The sequence below is a fragment of the Arachis ipaensis genome, chromosome B05 (genome assembly GCF_000816755.2).
Source record: "Arachis ipaensis cultivar K30076 chromosome B05, Araip1.1, whole genome shotgun sequence".
NCBI classification, from domain to species: Eukaryota; Viridiplantae; Streptophyta; class Magnoliopsida; order Fabales; family Fabaceae; genus Arachis; species Arachis ipaensis.
This window is the reverse complement of record NC_029789.2, coordinates 18485552-18502815: the sequence shown is the minus strand read 5'-3', so window position 1 is coordinate 18502815 and position 17264 is coordinate 18485552. Positions and strand designations below refer to the sequence as shown.

General features: G+C 35.1%; 2 protein-coding genes across 3 annotated transcripts in view; both read left to right on the top strand.

The window, feature by feature from the left end:
- Positions 1 to 1598, top strand: part of LOC107643209 (growth-regulating factor 4) — a 3529-nt gene extending 1931 nt beyond the window's left edge. For both annotated transcript variants that reach the window (XM_016346796.2, XM_021123271.1), the window contains one exon: positions 839 to 1598. In XM_016346796.2, coding sequence (XP_016202282.1) covers positions 839 to 1223 — 385 coding nt within the window. In that variant the 3' untranslated portion in view covers positions 1224 to 1598. The remainder of the gene's footprint in view (positions 1 to 838) is intronic.
- On the top strand, positions 2029 to 8336 carry LOC107643208 (GPCR-type G protein 2). Its single transcript, XM_016346795.2, has 12 exons — positions 2029 to 2839; positions 2929 to 3058; positions 3582 to 3660; positions 3947 to 4035; positions 4648 to 4740; positions 5333 to 5359; positions 5499 to 5585; positions 5913 to 5984; positions 6146 to 6276; positions 6631 to 6782; positions 6900 to 6948; positions 7832 to 8336. Coding segments are annotated over exons 1-11 (1407 nt in total). The 5' UTR covers positions 2029 to 2294; the 3' UTR covers positions 6902 to 6948; positions 7832 to 8336.

The following is a 17264-nucleotide window of genomic DNA, read 5'->3' as shown; positions in this document are numbered from 1 at the left end:
AAGGATGTGTTGCATTCTCCTTTATTCTTTTGCAATCACTTTTGATTGCTTTTTATCAATTGCTATCATATGATATCTAATGGATATAATGGTATTGGTGCGTTTATGTTGGTTATGCTTTTATTAATGCATGAAGATAAGGATATGGCACATTTAAGTTGAAGTGTAGGTTGTTCATTTTTTTCCCTAATTTAAATTTGTCAGAGCAAAGTGCATATACTTTAGAGGATTGTAACAACAGAATTTGCACTCTAAGTTTCTAACATAATGGGCTGATTACACAATATAAAGTACCTCTTATTTTCTTAAAAATTAATGGTATTGATCTTGTACAAGGTCATTATTAAATGGGCAATTGAAGCTCATGCCGGAATTAAAGCTTGGAATTCCTGTTTAACTTTCTCTTACTATAGCTGGGTTTGTAAGTTTGTTATAGAAATGCTTTGATTTAAAGATGGCTTTGTAATTTGAGAAGACTGAACTTCTGTTGGTTTCAACACGGCCGCTTTGACACTTCCCCTCTCTGTGTTCGAAATTTCAATGATGCTAAATCATTCCTTTTAAATGGGATCTCCACTTAGTAATTTTCATCATATAAATGATATAATCTTAAGGTTATGTATTTCAAGGTTATTGCTTCATTGCATCATTCATATTTTGGTTGTATTTGCTTATCATCATTGTGATTATTTTCTTCTACTATTCAATATGGTCAATGGTACACCTTTTTCTTCCTGCTATAAGTTCTGGTTTTAAGTAAAGGAGATTGAAGAATCTTCAAGAAGTATCAGCATTCTTCTCCCATTAAATTGTGGCTAGTCTTATTTGAAACAAGCAGGTATCTTCAGGGAAATAAATCAGAGGGTGGCGAACAGAGTTTCTTTTCCAAAGCTTTAGGAAGCAACAAGGAACTTCGGATCGAAACGCAGCTGGAAAACACTTTGATGCCAACCAGAGTTGCCTCCTTCTCAACATCAAGATCAAACAACAACTCCATTTTGCAGGGTGATTATCTGCAGAATTCATATTTATCCGACGAGCATGCATCGGGTGAATCTGTGAAGCATGAGGGTCAGTCTCTTCGACCTTTCTTTGATGAATGGCCTAGGAGCAGGGATTCATGGTCTGGTCTGGAAGCAACTCAGCTGTCCATGTCCATTCCTATGTCGGCGTCGAACTTCTCTACAGCCAGCTCTCAATCCTCGCATGGCGAGACTAAATAAGCTCAAGTGTTTCGGCACGTAGCCACCAACAGCATATTGTTGCAGAAAACTAAGAACTATGTATTCATGTTTTTCAGCAACTGTCCTTGTTTCTCAGTACTGCCGCATCAATGTTTTGTCAGGACCGAACACAAAACAAGTTAATCAGTTATGCTTGCTCCAGTTATGTCTGGTTTTCCTTGTATTTTCTTTAGTCTCTTTAGCTTTGAGGTTTGTGCCCTTTATGCTGAGGAATTGTCTACAACTGTATGGAACCTCATCTAGTGGGTGGATTTTATATATTCCTTCAACAATTTGCATGTAATGATTTAATGTATGTCGTATGAATTTGCTGCTGTTTGTCGTGAATGAATGCATACTATTTCCTTTTTTGCATTTGGGATGGAGAAACCTTCAAAATTGGGACTGGACTATTATTAGAGCCACTTTACAAGTTGACATTTATCTAATAAGAATGCTCCCAGTATATGGGAATGTCTAGGGTTACATCTTACATGTCGCTTCTCATCCAAACACTCTCTTCCTCCTAGTGTTTGTTCCAAAAAGTTGGAAAGACATGAAAATTATTAGTAGTTATTATTCATGTAAAGATGTTTTATTGGAAGAATGAAGATAATAATTAAGATATTGATATATTTTGCATTAAGCGGTTTAATCAAATATACTCATTTAATAATTTAATTATTTTATATATACATCTAAATAATATATTTACAGTAACTAAAACAAATTTATATCAGTGTCCGCCTACATTTATATTAAATTATTAATGGATAAATCATAAATGAAGTAGCATGCCTGTCAGCTAGAAAATAAGAAAGAGAAAGCAGTTAAAAACGTAGAAATGAAAATTACAATTTGTATGTCAATACATGGCTTTCAAAAACGGTGTCGTATTCTGTATCCGCCATATCTCCCATCTTCGCTGGACGATACTCTAACGTGAACTTCAGAACTAGATCCAGAGAGAAGAAGACGAAGAAGATCCAATTCAGAAATCAGAAGTAGCTCTTCTTGAATTAGAAATCTGAGATAACAATACTGATAACAGCAATAGAGATTAACGTAACGATGGGATGGGGAAGAACGATGTACGAAGGGGTGGTGGTGGTTGGATCGCTGTGCCTGCTCGGCTGGGCGGGGCTGTGGTTCCTGAACCGCCGTCTCTACAAAGAGTACGAAGAGAAGCGCGCACTCGTTCAGATCATCTTCTCCGTCGTGTTCGCTTTCTCCTGCAATCTCCTCCAACTCGTTCTCTTCGAGATCATTCCCATTCTGTCCAAACAGGCACGTGTCCTCAACTGGAAGCTCGATCTATTGTGCTTGATTCTCCTTCTCGTGTTCATGCTCCCTTATTACCACTGTTACCTCATGCTGAAGAACAACGCCGTTAGGAACGAGAGGGCCGCACTCGGAGCCCTTATCTTCCTCTTCGCTTTCCTCTATGCCTTCTGGCGAATGGGGATTCACTTCCCTATGCCTTCACCTGACAAAGGCTTCTTCACTATGCCACAGCTTGTGAGTCGAATTGGGGTCATTGGTGTCACCGTCATGGCTGTTCTCTCCGGTTTCGGTGCCGTTAACTTGCCCTTCAGTTATTTGTCCCTTTTCATCAGGTTAGCCTTTCATTCATTCGTTTAACATCGTGTCATGGTTATTCTCTTCTGTCTGTTAAACTAAACCCTGTATTTATGTTGCTGTTTAGAGAGATTGAGGAGTCTGAGATCAAGTCCTTGGAAAGACAACTAATGCAGTCCATTGAGACTTGCATAGCAAAGAAGAAGAAGATTATTCTTTCCCAAATTGAGATTGACCAAACTCAAGGAGCTGATGAGGTTACTGTTATTTATTTATTTATTTACTATTATTATTTTGTTTTCATTTGAATTGCACCTTATTTATTCATTTTAATCAAAATGCATCTGGGAAAAGATAATAAGTCCTGTAAAGTAACAATAGAGAACAGACAACAGTGAGCTAAAGTGTATTGAGTATGAGTTAAAACCTGTTATTTTCATTTGCATTTCTGCTTTATAGAAGAGAATAATGACATTGTTTGATCTGCATATCTTAGAAAGGAAAGGGAAAGTTCAAAAATGATTTTGCTATGTTACATGTTATAGGGTTCATACAACCAAATACTCCTAAATAATTTCATCTTATTTGTTTCAAGCGAAGTTTATTCTTCTGATTTCATATAGGGCTCATGTTAACAACACCTGAGAAAAAAAAAATAAAAGATTTGCAATGGATGGTTGATGTGGATTAATTTTGTATTAGGTAATATGCTTAGAATTTAGTTCTTCTGTGTTTTGGTACAGCCTTTGCATGCCATTTATACTTTTTATGTTGCTGCAGAAGTTAAGCGCCAGATCTTTATTCAAACGTATTGTTGGAACTGTTGTTCGATCTGTGCAAGAGGACCAAAAGGTGCAAGGTAAGTTTTATTTCACTCCTAAAATGCCTTTCAAGGTTTAAAGTAATTCTTTGTGACTGTGGTGTCCTTCTTACATCTTTCTCAAGTTAGTCATGTTTCCTAACATTTAGAATTGAAAGAGGTCCACTTTGCTAAGGAAAGTGGGACTTTTAGGATATTTTAACTCTGTCTAATATACTTGTGTGATTACTTTTAAAATGTATGTATAATATGATAATCTTATTTAGTTTTAATTTAGACATAAATAAAGAAAATGTAATATATTATATTTTTTTGTCACGTGAAGATATCAAAGACATGGAAGCAGAGGTAAATGCTTTGGAGGAGCTTTCAAAGCAAATGTTCTTGGAGATCTATGAGCTTCGACAAGCAAAGGTTTATTTTATTTGACAGGATTCCTTCTTTCACTAGGCATTTATGGGGTCTGTTTTCTTGTTAGAGCTTATAATTAAGCTTGTATTGGCCATGTCAGTTTTAGTGTGTTATATACTGTTCTTGTTGTTGTTGTATGCTAGGAACTGTTGTGGCTATGATTTTAATATATGTGTCTTGGGGCATTCTATTCTCAATTGGATTTGTTAAATTTTTAATGACAATTCCCTGTTCGGATAGAGGTTATAATATGTGTCCTGTATCGCAGGCAATCTAAGTATTATCCATTACATATGTTTCATATTGTTCCCTTCTTTCTCTTTGTCTCTTTTAATATGTTATATCAAATCCTCAGAATTCATCCACCCTCAAAAACCAATCATAGGTCTTATTCCAATGGCCAAAATTCTTATGTTTGGTTGGTTTTTGACAATGCACTCTCTGAATCTAGGCTTTTGGCATTGTGAATTTGAGGAATGCATATTTTGTATGGAATGAACAAATTAGGAGTTGACTTCCTATCAAAATACATGTGTGTTTATGCGTGTGCATATGACTTGTTTGTCTCCAGAAATTACAGACTCGACCGAGTGTTATTTGGTTCTGATGTTGCAGGAAGCAGCTGCTTATTCTCGAACTTGGAGAGGGCACATGCAGAACCTGCTTGGCTATGCTTGTTCTGCATATTGTGTGTATAAAATGATCAAGGTATTGTAATGTAGGGCAGCTAGAATTATATAAGTTGAAATTAGAATTTTAGTGGATAAAAGATACCAGAAGTGCTGAACTGAAGGTTTGCCACTTGATAGACACTAGTTTATGAAATGTGTGTGATAATAATAAATATGAGATTGGTCAGTAGCTTACACTTTAACTAAGAGATTTTGGATTTAAGTCTTAAAAATAGCAACAAATATCTTTTTATGAATTATATATGACGAAGGGAATTTTAGGAAAGAAAGTTGTGCACCTAACCTCTCCCATATCTTCATTATATATAGCAAGTATAATAGTAGGCGTTAGGGTGCAGATGGGTTGTAAGCAATATATTGAACTTCACGTTACATTTGAAAGCAACAATGTTGGACTCTTAATTAATTAATTAATTTTATTTTTCCGAATAGCACCACAATCCTCTGAAAGAAAGACATTACATTTATTCTTTTAGGTTGAATGGTTGATAAAATATGTTTTGACCACAGTAATAGTATAACTTTTTTTTAGCAATAATGTAAGAGCTCGTGATACTTTGGAATATGTTCTAGCTAATGTGGCTAATTGATTCAATCTTTCCTTGCAGTCATTGCAAAGTGTTGTGTTCAAACAGGTAATTTCATTCCTCAACGAGTTCATCTTTTTGCTGTTGATCATGCTTTTGGAAAAGAATAGCATCATCCCAGCTATTAGGCTGACATTTTTATTTTGCTAATGTGTTTCTTTGGTAATGTATTTGTTATATTGTGCAGGCTGGTTCAGTTGATCCTGTGACAATGATAATTAAAATATCCTTACAGTTCTTTGATATTGGAATAGATGCGGCCTTATTATCACAGGTTAGAATCTAGTTTCTTGCCAATTGTATAGCTTTTATAGAGTGGATTAGTGTTTTTCTTCAAATCTGGCTCCAAAGCTGATGGATTCTTATCTTTAAATTTGTAAGAGAGCAGTTAATTAAGTTTCTTTGTTGATATACAATTCAATTATTTGCAGTGGACCTGTCTACTGTTGTTTTTCAGGTTTAAGTGTTTGCGTAGATTATTATATTTTGGTGGACCTCTATTTCGCTATTTATAAACATGAATAACAATAAATTTTAGTGTAATCCTGTGATTATATTTGATGTTGCATTTTATTGATTAGTTATGTATTTATTTTTACAGTACATTTCATTGCTATTCATCGGAATGTTGGTTGTGATATCGGTCCGTGGATTCTTGACAAATCTAATGAAGGTATTGCAGCAGATTTTGATTGCATTTTTCCCGATGAGGTGTTTTAGGGCCATAGCTTGGACCAGAAAGCATATATATATGAGCCTACAATTGCATTTTCATCTTGTTAACTTGTTGTAAATCAAGTTTCAACCTTTTGTCTCCCTATTTTCTGCATGCAGTTCTTTTTCGCTGTTTCAAGAGTTGGAAGTGGATCTTCAAGCAATGTCGTTCTCTTTCTATCAGAGATAATGGGAATGTATTTTTTATCTTCTATTCTTTTGATTAGGAAAAGCTTAGCAACTGAATACAGGTAAAGTAGCAGTGCGTACTTTGGAAATGTTCTAGATAATTTGTCAGTTGTTTTTGTGTCATGTGGATCTTGAATTATGAAACTATGTGATTTTTTTATTTATTTATTTTAATAAAAAAATTGATCTTAATTCAAAGCTGGTAATAGTAAGATGAACATTTGATCATGTATTTGGAGCATACAATCATCTGAAAATTTTTGTTCAAATGTATTCATAGACAGCATGGTTTTCTTTTCTTGTGTTGACTAATGCATAGGTAGCATTCTTCAAGGTATTTCCTATGTCACTGAAATTCTTGCATGATAAATCATAAATGCATGTCCAGATGATTTCAAATCTAAATCACTTGGCAGGATTATTATAACAGAGGTGTTGGGTGGAGATATTCAGTTTGACTTTTATCACCGGTGGTTTGATGCAATTTTTGTGGCTAGTGCATTCCTTTCACTGCTTTTACTATCAGCACATTATACATCTCGTCAAACTGACAAACACCCTATTGATTGTGAGTATACTTTTTCATTTATGTCTGATAGTTAGTCTTCTATCAACCTTGAATTGTGGATCTAGTTGTTAAAGAAATTAATTAATGTTTTCACTCTTTTATTTGTTCGTGGAACAGGAAACATACTACCTAGATGCATGTATAGTTTCCAAGTCCGTGAAAAAAGGTATGATATCATGAAACTAATATTTTAGGATCATATCCTTTATATGGGTGCATTTAAATGTACTTGATATTCATAATTCTTATTCAATCTTTCTATATGCCAGTGCATAGCAGATTATCATCTGATCATAAAGTTGATAATTGGGGAGACTGGGAAAGGGTAATTTATATTGTATCAGTAGTAGCCAAAAGATGGGACTTATTTATACTGCCGAAATTGGAAAACAGTTTTTCCAATTAATCTTTTTTGGGAATGGAACCTTCTGAACCAAAAAATATGTTGATTTACTTATACTTATGCTTTGATTATATAATTTGAATTAAATGCTCTTAACATTTCAATTCAGATTACTTAATAGGTATATTGTCTACTACTGATGTATGATATGATTTGAAGATATCTTATAAAAGCATGGCTGGATCCTGGATGGGTTCTTTTAATTTTTTTTTGTTTTTGTTTTTATTTGAAAGAATTGGGTAGGATGTTTTCCACGTGATTAATAAATAAGTAATGCAGCAACATCTTTTGCATTGGCATGGGCTTCGAAAAACAAAACCCTCTGCTATTTTTGTTATATCTCGTCCTACTTTATTTTATCTTTACTTGCTGCTAGGTTTTGTTTCAATTTCATGAACTAGAAATGGACACCATATCCACGAAACAGCCAATCTCATTGCCTTATTGCTAAAATAAAAATGGACGAGACTCAAATGACCTTAAATTGTAATTCATTTTTATGGTTTCAACTTTCAACTAGTTATCTATAATAATTTTTTACTCTCAGTTAATTTGACAAGTACGTTTGCTTTTAGAGTTTGTTAAAATTTTCAATTTACTTGTGGTATGACTTTAAATTTATAACACACTTATTTTTAATGGCCAGATGTTACACTATGTTGAAATGAAATGGCACTCTCTTCTGACTTCCGGTAGGACGATACAATACATTAAGATTGTTCATCAGCTTATGGTGGCGCCTGAGGAATGCAGCATCCATTATTTGCTGTCATGAGTAGTAAAGAGTGTTTAGGCCCCATGGAAATTGATCACTCAATGCTCATATAGGAAAAGAGCATTGCATATGGAGTATGGAGGCTGCTTCAGTGAGTCAATACTGGATAGTTTGCCAGCACTGTGCGAGACAAGGATAATGATTGATCACCTGTTGCTTTATTCTATGGTGGGAACTGAACTAATCCCTTGATTTTTTTTCGTATGGTTTGATCTACTGGAAGATGCGGTGTGTAATCAAGTCAACGAGTAGTTTGACTTCTAGATCAAGCCTTATACGCGAGTGATATTGATTGTACTCATCAACAAACTCAACTACTACAATGTTATTTCAAGTGTTGTATTTCTTGTGTTCTTCAGGGTTCCCTTTTCTCTTATATTCGATTTCTGTAGATTCATTTTTACATATTATTATGTTTTGTTTTGCAACCAATTGTAGTTATTAGTTCGTTGATTAGGTACCGTATATTAAGTTATTAACAAAGTTCTTTATTTAATTATTGGTCAGATTATGAAAGTTAATGTGTAAGAAGCAATGATAAGATATAAGATCGGGCAAGATATGGAAGCCATTGAGTTAAGCATTTACTATCTAGCTAGTGGGGTAAGACACGAGGAAATTTGTCTGGGTTCTTTCAAAATGACGTAGACCAAATTGAAATATGCTTTTGAGGCCTTGATCCAAATGGGAAATTTAAAAAAAAGTTCTATATTATTATCTACAAATAAAGTAGTTAATTTTTTTTACCTAACATATAAATGAGAGAATTGGACTGCCTTGTTACAATATGAATGTTCATTGAGTGTCTACTCATCATGATTTATTCCTTCAATCGAGCACTTTTGGCAGTAGAATCATTAAAGAATAAACTGTCAAAGATTTCTAACATTTGAAAAAATTAAACCTTACACATGTATAAATAGGGACATAGGCGGAAGTATTTGAGACACACAGTAGTAATAATAATAATTCTTCTTTCTTTATATATTCCTCTTTTTTTCTTTACGTCACTACATATATTAAATAAATATATAAATCATCTCTATTATATTGAGTTAATTATATTGGTGAATATTAATACTAGAATCTTTTATTTACATATTTTTATTTTATATTTATTTTCTCTTCCTTATTTATTTATTTTACAACACGTTATCAGCACGAGACTCTAATTAAAATTTAAGAAAACTCAGGTAATAAATTTTTATTATGTCAAAACTCTTTCATCTTGAATTTAATGCTCTTGATATATCTGGAAATAACTACTTATCATGGATACTAGATGCTGAAATCCATCTTGATTCAATGGATCTTAGAGATACCATTAAAGTTGAAAATAATGCATCCCAAAAAGATAAAGCTAAAGTCATGATCTTCCTTCGTCGTCATCTTGACGAAGGATTGAAAAATGAATATTTCACACTAAAAGATCCTGCAGATTTTTGGAAAAACCTTGAAGAAAGGTATAATCATCAAAAGACAGTGATACTTCCTCAAACTCGATATGAGTGGACGCAATTACGTCTACATGATTTTAAATCCATAAATAAATATAATTCAGCAATGTTCCAAATTACCTCATGAATAAAATTATATGGGGAAAAGATAACTGATAATGACATGTTAGAGAAAATTTTCTCGACCTTCCATGCCTCGAATGTGCTCCTGCAGCAGTAGTATCGAGAAAAAGAATTTAAAAAATATTATGAGCTAATTTCTTGCCTTCTTGTTGCTGAACGTAACAATGAATTATTTTTAAGAAATCATGAAGCGCGCCCAACTGGCGCTGCCCCATTTTCTAAAACAAATGCAGCAAATCATAACCCCAGAAGAGGTAAATGGTAAAGTTTTGGTGACAAGAAAAATTATGGAAGGAAGAAAAATTATGTTCACAAGAAAGGATCTAACAAAAAATGGGATAAAGAAAGAAAAAATTGGCAAAATAAATCAACAGGGGACAAATATTTCTGTTGTGGTGGAACTGGCCATTGGTTGCGTACCTGTCGTACCCCGAGGCACCTAGTTGATCTTTGTCAAGTATCATTGAAAAAGGATGACAAAGGAAAGGAGACAAATTTTGTTTCAAATGATGTTGCTAAAAATTACACCACTCATTATGGTGTATCTGATTTCTTTGAGGATCATGAAAAAAATATTGGTCATTTGATCAATGATGGAAAAGTTAATATGTAAGTTTATTAAGTACTCATGTAAATAAATAATGTAAGAAACTTTTTGTTAAATTTTATTTTTTATGCATTTGAATTTCAAGTATGATGTATATAAATAATATTTAATAAAATATTTATGTTTATGAATTTTAAAATTACTAAACGTGCCAAGTTCTAAAATAATAATAATAAAATTTTTAGTATATGATACTATATACAGTACTTCTTAAAAAAATAATCAAGAAAATAATTTTACTGCGCATATACTTTTACTCATTTTATTATTATTGTTTGTCTTGAAAAAAATGGCAAGAACATATAGTGAAGATGTTTGCCTTGCAGATAGTATAAGTTCCCATACCATTCTCAAAAGTAATATATATTTTACACATCTTGTACCAAAAGAAAAATATGTTAATACTATTTTTGACTCAGGCAATGTGATAGAAGGTTCCGGAAGATCTATAATTTTGTTTCCTGGAGTAACATAATTCTTAATAAATAATACACTATTGTCTACTAAGTCTCTAAGGAACTTATTGAATTTCAAAGATATTTGGCAAAATATATATCATATTAAAACAATGAATGAGGGAAATTATGAGTACTTATGTATCACAACTCATGATTTAAATAAAAAGGTTATATTAATAGAAAAGTTACCCTCACTTTCATATGGGTTATATTACACTAAAATTTGTAGAGTAAACTACCATTTCTACCCATAAATGTTGAAAACGCTGACATATCTACCCATAGAAAACAAAAATGACCATTTATACCCATAAAAAAATGGTTTTTACAAACAAAATTATCCAAACCCTAAAAAATTAAATAAAATTCCTAAACTACCTTTCTCTCCACCACTACCACTATTATATTCGGCAACAAGTGGGCCACCATAGCCCGACTCCTTTTCGGCAGAACCGACAATGCCATTAAGAACCACTGGAACTCCACCCTCAAACGCAAAGTGTGCCTCCATGGACCCCATCGACGATCCTCACTTTGTGCAGCCACTCAAACGCTCCGTTAGCGCCGGCGCCGCCATACTCGTGTCAACGGTCGTGGTGAGGTACTCGTTGCCGACGGTGATGGCGACGACGGTGATGGCGGGCAGGAAGGGGAGGATGCGGATGGAGAGCCAAGAGTGTGTAGTGGAGATGTCGGAGCTGATGTTGGCGACGCGGGAGTTCTCGAGGGAAACAATGAAATCAATGGCGGTGTTGGAGAAAGCTTGGAGGATTCAGGGTTCGAGTCATAGATCTTAAGTTTGTTGATGAGTGTTTTCGATTTACCCTTAAAAAAGTCGCAGCCTTTGAATGTGTGTGCAGAGAAAACCTAATCCATTCAGGTGGTGAAGTTAATGGCAGTGATGGCTGATGGTGATGGTGGTGGTGGTGCTGTTGAGTTGTGATCGACACCGATGGGGGAGTGTGCGGCCGAAGGGTTAGGGTGATGGTTGAGGAGGAGGGTGAGACGGTGTAATGTGATTGATGTTGGGATTGGGTCACTGAGAACATTGAGAGAGAGAGGAGGGGGGAGGAGATGATAGTGGTAGTGGTGGAGAGAAGGATAGTTTATGAATTTTATTTAATTTTTTAGGGTTTGGATGATTTTGCTTGTAAAAACTATTTTTTATGGGTACAAATGGTAATTTTCGTTTTCTATGGGTAGATATGTCAGCGTTTTCAATTTTTATTGATAGAAATGGTAGTTTACTCTAGTGCAATTGAATCACATGTCATTGTAAATCTGAAGTTTACTAGCCCAAATGAATTTATAATATGGCATGACCGATTGGGTCATCCGGGAACAACCATGATGCGGTGAATTATTGAAACTCCCATGGACATTCACTGAAGAACCAGAAGATTTTTAAAACCAATGAATTTTGTTGTGCTGAATGTTCTCAAGGAAAGCTAATTTTAAGGACATCACCAGTAAAGATTGGATTTGAGTCCCCTGAATTCCTAGAAAGGATTCAAGGTGATATATGTGTACCTATTCATCTACCATGTGGATCTTTTAGATATTTTATGGTCCTAATAGACGCATCTTCGAGATGGTCACATGTGTGCTTATTGTCATTTCGCAACCTGGCGTTTGCAAGATTACTTGCTCAAATTATTCAATTAAAAGTACAGTTTCTAGAAAATCCAATCAAAACAATTCGTTTTGATAATGCTGGTGAATTTACTTCCCAAGCCTTTGATGCTTATTGTATGGCTAACGAAATAAGCGTTGAACATCTAGTAGCTCATGTTCACACACAAAATGGGTTAGTAGAATCACTTATTAAACACTTCCAATTAATTGCTAGACCCTTATTTATGAGAACAAATCTCCCAACCTCTGTTTGGGGGCATGCAATTCTACGTGCTACAGTATTTATTCATTTGAGGCCAATAAGTTACTATCAGTTCTCTCCTATGCAATTAGCTTTTAGCCAGCAGTCAAATGTTTCCCATTTAAGAGTATTCGGGTGTGCAGTATATGTTCCCATTGCACCACCTTCTCACACCAAAATAGGACCCCAAAGAAAATTGGGGATATATGTTAGATATGATTCTCCCTCTATAATGAGGTATCTTGAGATATAAACTAGAGATGTATTTAAAGCTCGATTTGCTTATTGTCATTTTGATGAATCAAAATTTCCAACTTTAGGGAGAGAGAATATGCTTCCTAAAAAAAAAACTTAATTGGAATGCATCATTCTTGATGCATTTAGATCCTCGATTAGGGCAATGTGAACTAAAAGTTCAAAAGATTATACATTTGCAAAGAATAGCAAATGAATTACCTGATGCATTTTCTGATACGAAAATGATTACTAAATCCTATATACCAGTTGGGAATGCTCCAATCCGAATTGATGTCTCAGTCGGATAAATGACCACTGAAACAAATTCACGTAAAAAAGGTGGTAGGTCTGTCGGTTCCAAAGACAAAAATCTTCGAAAAAGAAAAGCGGTAAATACTATTTCTGTTGAAAAAGATAAAGACATAGTAAAGACACCTGCAGTTGTCCAAAATTTTGATATAGTTTTGACGCCAGAAGACGTTCAGGTACTTGAAAATTGTGAAAATGATGAGATCTCGATAAATTATGTCTTAACAGGAGAAAAATGGGACCAGAATAAGACAATTGTCAATGAAATATTTGCATATAATGTGAAGCTATGAAGGCTGAGTTAAACTCACTTGCAAAATGTGAAGTCTTTGGACTTGTAGTCCGTACACCAGAAGATGTAAAACCTGTTGGATACAGATGGGTATTTGTGAGAAAACGAAATGAGAAAAATGAAGTTGTACTTATACGCTACAAAACTCGACTTGTGGCACAAGGTTTTTCACAGAAGTCTAGTATAGATTATAAAGAAACATATTCCCCTGTAGTGGATGCAATAATATTGTATTATTTGGTCAGTTTATCTGCATATCATAAACTACATATGCATTTAATAGATGTGGTAATAGCCTACTTATGCGGCTCATTAGATTGTGATATCTATATGAAAGTCTCTGAAGGATTAAAGATATCTAAATCATCCAATGAATATTCATAGGGGTTATACTCAATCAAATTGCAAAGATCTTTATATGATCTAAAGCAATTGGAACGAATGTGGTATAATCGTCTTACTGAATATCTAGCCAAAAGCGGATTTAAGAATGATGATATCTGTCCATGTATTTTCATAAAGAAATCTGTATTTGAATTCATTATAATTGCTGTGTACATTGATGATTTAAATATCATTGGAACTCCTGAATAGATTCCAACAATTATAGAAGCTCTAAAAGAAGAGTTTGAGATGAAAGATCTTGAAAAGACTAAATTTTGTCTCGACCAGCAGATCGAGCATACAAAAAATGGGATCTTTATTCATCAAACAATATACATAGAAAAGATCTTGAATAGATTTTATATGGATATGTCACATCCATTAAGTACCCCTATGATCATACAGTCTTTGGATGTGGAAAATGATCAATTCCGTCCTAAAGAAGAAAATGAAGATATCCTTAGTCTTGAAGTATCATATTTTAGTGCCATTGGAGCGCTAATGTATCTTGCTAATAATACACGACCCAATATATCATTTGCTATGAATTGATTAGCATGCATAGGAAAAGACAACCAGAAGACATTGGAATGGAATCAAACAAATCTTTCAATATCTTCACAGAACAGTTGATATGAGATTGTTTTATCCATATGGATCTAAGTCACAATTAGTTGGCTATGCAGATGCTGGATACTTGTCTGATCCACACAAAGGAAGATTTCAAATAGGATACTTATTCACATGTGGTGATACAGCTATATCATAGAGGTCCACGAAAGAGATGATAGCAGCAACCTCCTCTAATCATGCTGAAATACTAGCAATACATGAAAAGAGTCGTGAATGTTTTTGGCTCAAGAGTTTGATCCAATATATTCTGTCATCATAAGATAGCTCTAACTGTCCTGTTTGAAGATAATACAGCATGCATTGCGCAACTTAAAGGTGGATATATCAAAGGTGATAGAACAAAACATATTTCTCACAAATTCTTCTTCACTCATTGGTGCATGAAATTGTGATCACACTTTTCACAAATCCGCACAACTAACCAGCAAGTGCACTGGGTCGTCCAAGTAATACCTTACGTGAGTAAGGGTCGATCCCACGGAGATTGTCGGCTTGAAGCAAGCTATGGTTATCTTGCAATTCTTAGTCAGGAGATTCAAATGATATAATTGATTTTGTTTATGAAAAGTAAATAGCATGAATTGAATGTTACTTGTGATTCAGTAATGAGGAACAGATTGAGGTTCCGGAGATGCTCTGTCGTCTGAATCTCTGCTTTCCTACTATCTTCTTCTCCAAACACGCATGGCTTCCTTCAATGGCAAGCTGCATGATCCTCTCGGATGAAAAATACCAGGTACGATGTCTACACGGCTAATCAACTGTCGGATTTCTCGTCTCGGATGAAAAATACTAGGTACAGCTACCGCACGGCTAATCATCTGTCGGTTCTCACTAGCGTCAGAATAGGATCTCTCTATCCTTTTGCACACTGTCACTGCGCCCAACATTCGCTAGTTTGAAGCTCGTCACAGTCATCCATTCCCAGATCCTACTCGGAATACCACAGAGAAGGTTTAGACTTTCCGGATCCCAGGAATGCTACCGATTGAGTAAGTTAGGCAGATTTAGAATACCTACCCCTGTTTATGGCTTCTGTTTAGTAATTAAGTTGGATAATTGGATAACGGAGTTCTAGGATTGCCTATGGCATTCTCAGGATCTTATTTATTAAACGCGTGACACTTTTACTATACTGAGAACCTCCGGTTCTCATTCTATACTGTGTTGCTGTTTTTCAGATGCAGGTCGGGAGGCTCCTCGCTAGGCATCTGGATCCTTGAAGCGAAGTAGTTCTGGGGTGTATTTTGGATTTCTGTTTGTATATATGTATATATGTATTTAGCTTACTCTCCAAGTAACTTGTGTATGCTGCTCCTCTTAGAGGTTGAGGGAGAGATATGAGTTTATTTTGGTATTTTGGTGTATTTTGGGGATGCCTATGTATGTTTATATGTATATATATATATATATATATATATATATATATATATATATATCCTCCGGCCAGCCTTAGCTTCGCAGGTTGAGTCAGGAGCTAGTTATACTGTTTCCTTGGCTTTCCTTTACGCTCTGGTTTACCTTTATAATTTCCTATTAGGTTTCTTAGCACAGATGTAATCCTTTCTTTTGAGCGTTGCACTTTTCATTTTGCGATTTTTGTTTACCCGTTTTGTTTCAAGGCTCCTAGTATATTATCTTCTTCTCTATTATGTATTTATTTTGCTGTTTAGAGGTCTGTAACATCACATTACCTCTGTTCTACGACTTAAGCGTAAAACTCTGTGTAGTAGGGTGTTACATTATGGTATCAGAGCAATTTGTTTCTATAAAGCCTGAGGACGGACTGATTATGCTTCTTGCATCCTCTGTGTATGTGTCTATGTGCTATTAGGATATATAACTGATATAAGTAGCATACATGCTTGTGAGCATGCATTTGGGACTCTTAAGCACTAAACTTGAGATATTGAGACTGATCACCTTAATATCAATGGTTTGGTGTGAACAGGGACCAAATGTCAACTCGCGGATCCGAGCGAGGTAACTGGAGGAAAAATCCTAGGATCGAACCGATGCGAGGACCCCGAGATGGAAGCTCGGGTGCTGGTACAAACAACATAGGTTGACACTATAGGTCTATGACCCTCACTGATTTCCTCAAGAGTGGTCCACCTCGGTTTAATGGAAATGCCAATGCGTTAGAGGCTGATCGGCGGTTTCGAAATGTGGAGAGGTTTTTATACACTCAGCACATACCGGAAGTACAGTCGGTGGAAATAGTGACTTACATATTTGAGGGAGATGCTCGAAAATGGTGGCAGGAGCTATATCATACCTTGCAGATGAAGTTAACAGATATCCCTTGGAATAAATTCAAGACGGAATTTTACGAGAAATATTTCTTACATGCACTTCGCATTGCAAAGGAGTTAGAGTTAATGCAGCTGAAGCAAGAGAATATGTTTGTTGCTGACTATACTCATGAATTCGATAACCTGTGTCATCTCTCAAAAGTTTGTCAAGGAAATCCAGCCGACTATGAGGCGTGGAAGTGTGCTCAGTATGAGAAATGACTTAGGAGAGACATCTTCAACTACATGTATCCGCAAAGGTTAACAAAATTCACTGAATTGGTTAAGAAAAGTCAATTCGCGGAAGATTACTCCATGAAGAGGGCAATGCTACAGGAAGGCTATGGAGAGACAGCTCCAGATAGGAAACACCGGGATGCAGCCGAATCCAATTCTTAGACCCGAGGTAACAATGAAATAGCAGTTGGATTTTTAGTTACCTTGCATATCATTAATGTATAGTATCAATTTGTGAAGCATGACAAGTTTTGATGATCATGGAGTCCGAGCCGATGGTTAGTCGAAGACTATTAATTAGTTGTTAAGATGGAGCGATACTTAGCTAACTTAGATGAGTGACTTAAAGGATGAGAATCAGAATGACACAGTGGAAGTAGGGTGGATTATGCCTAAG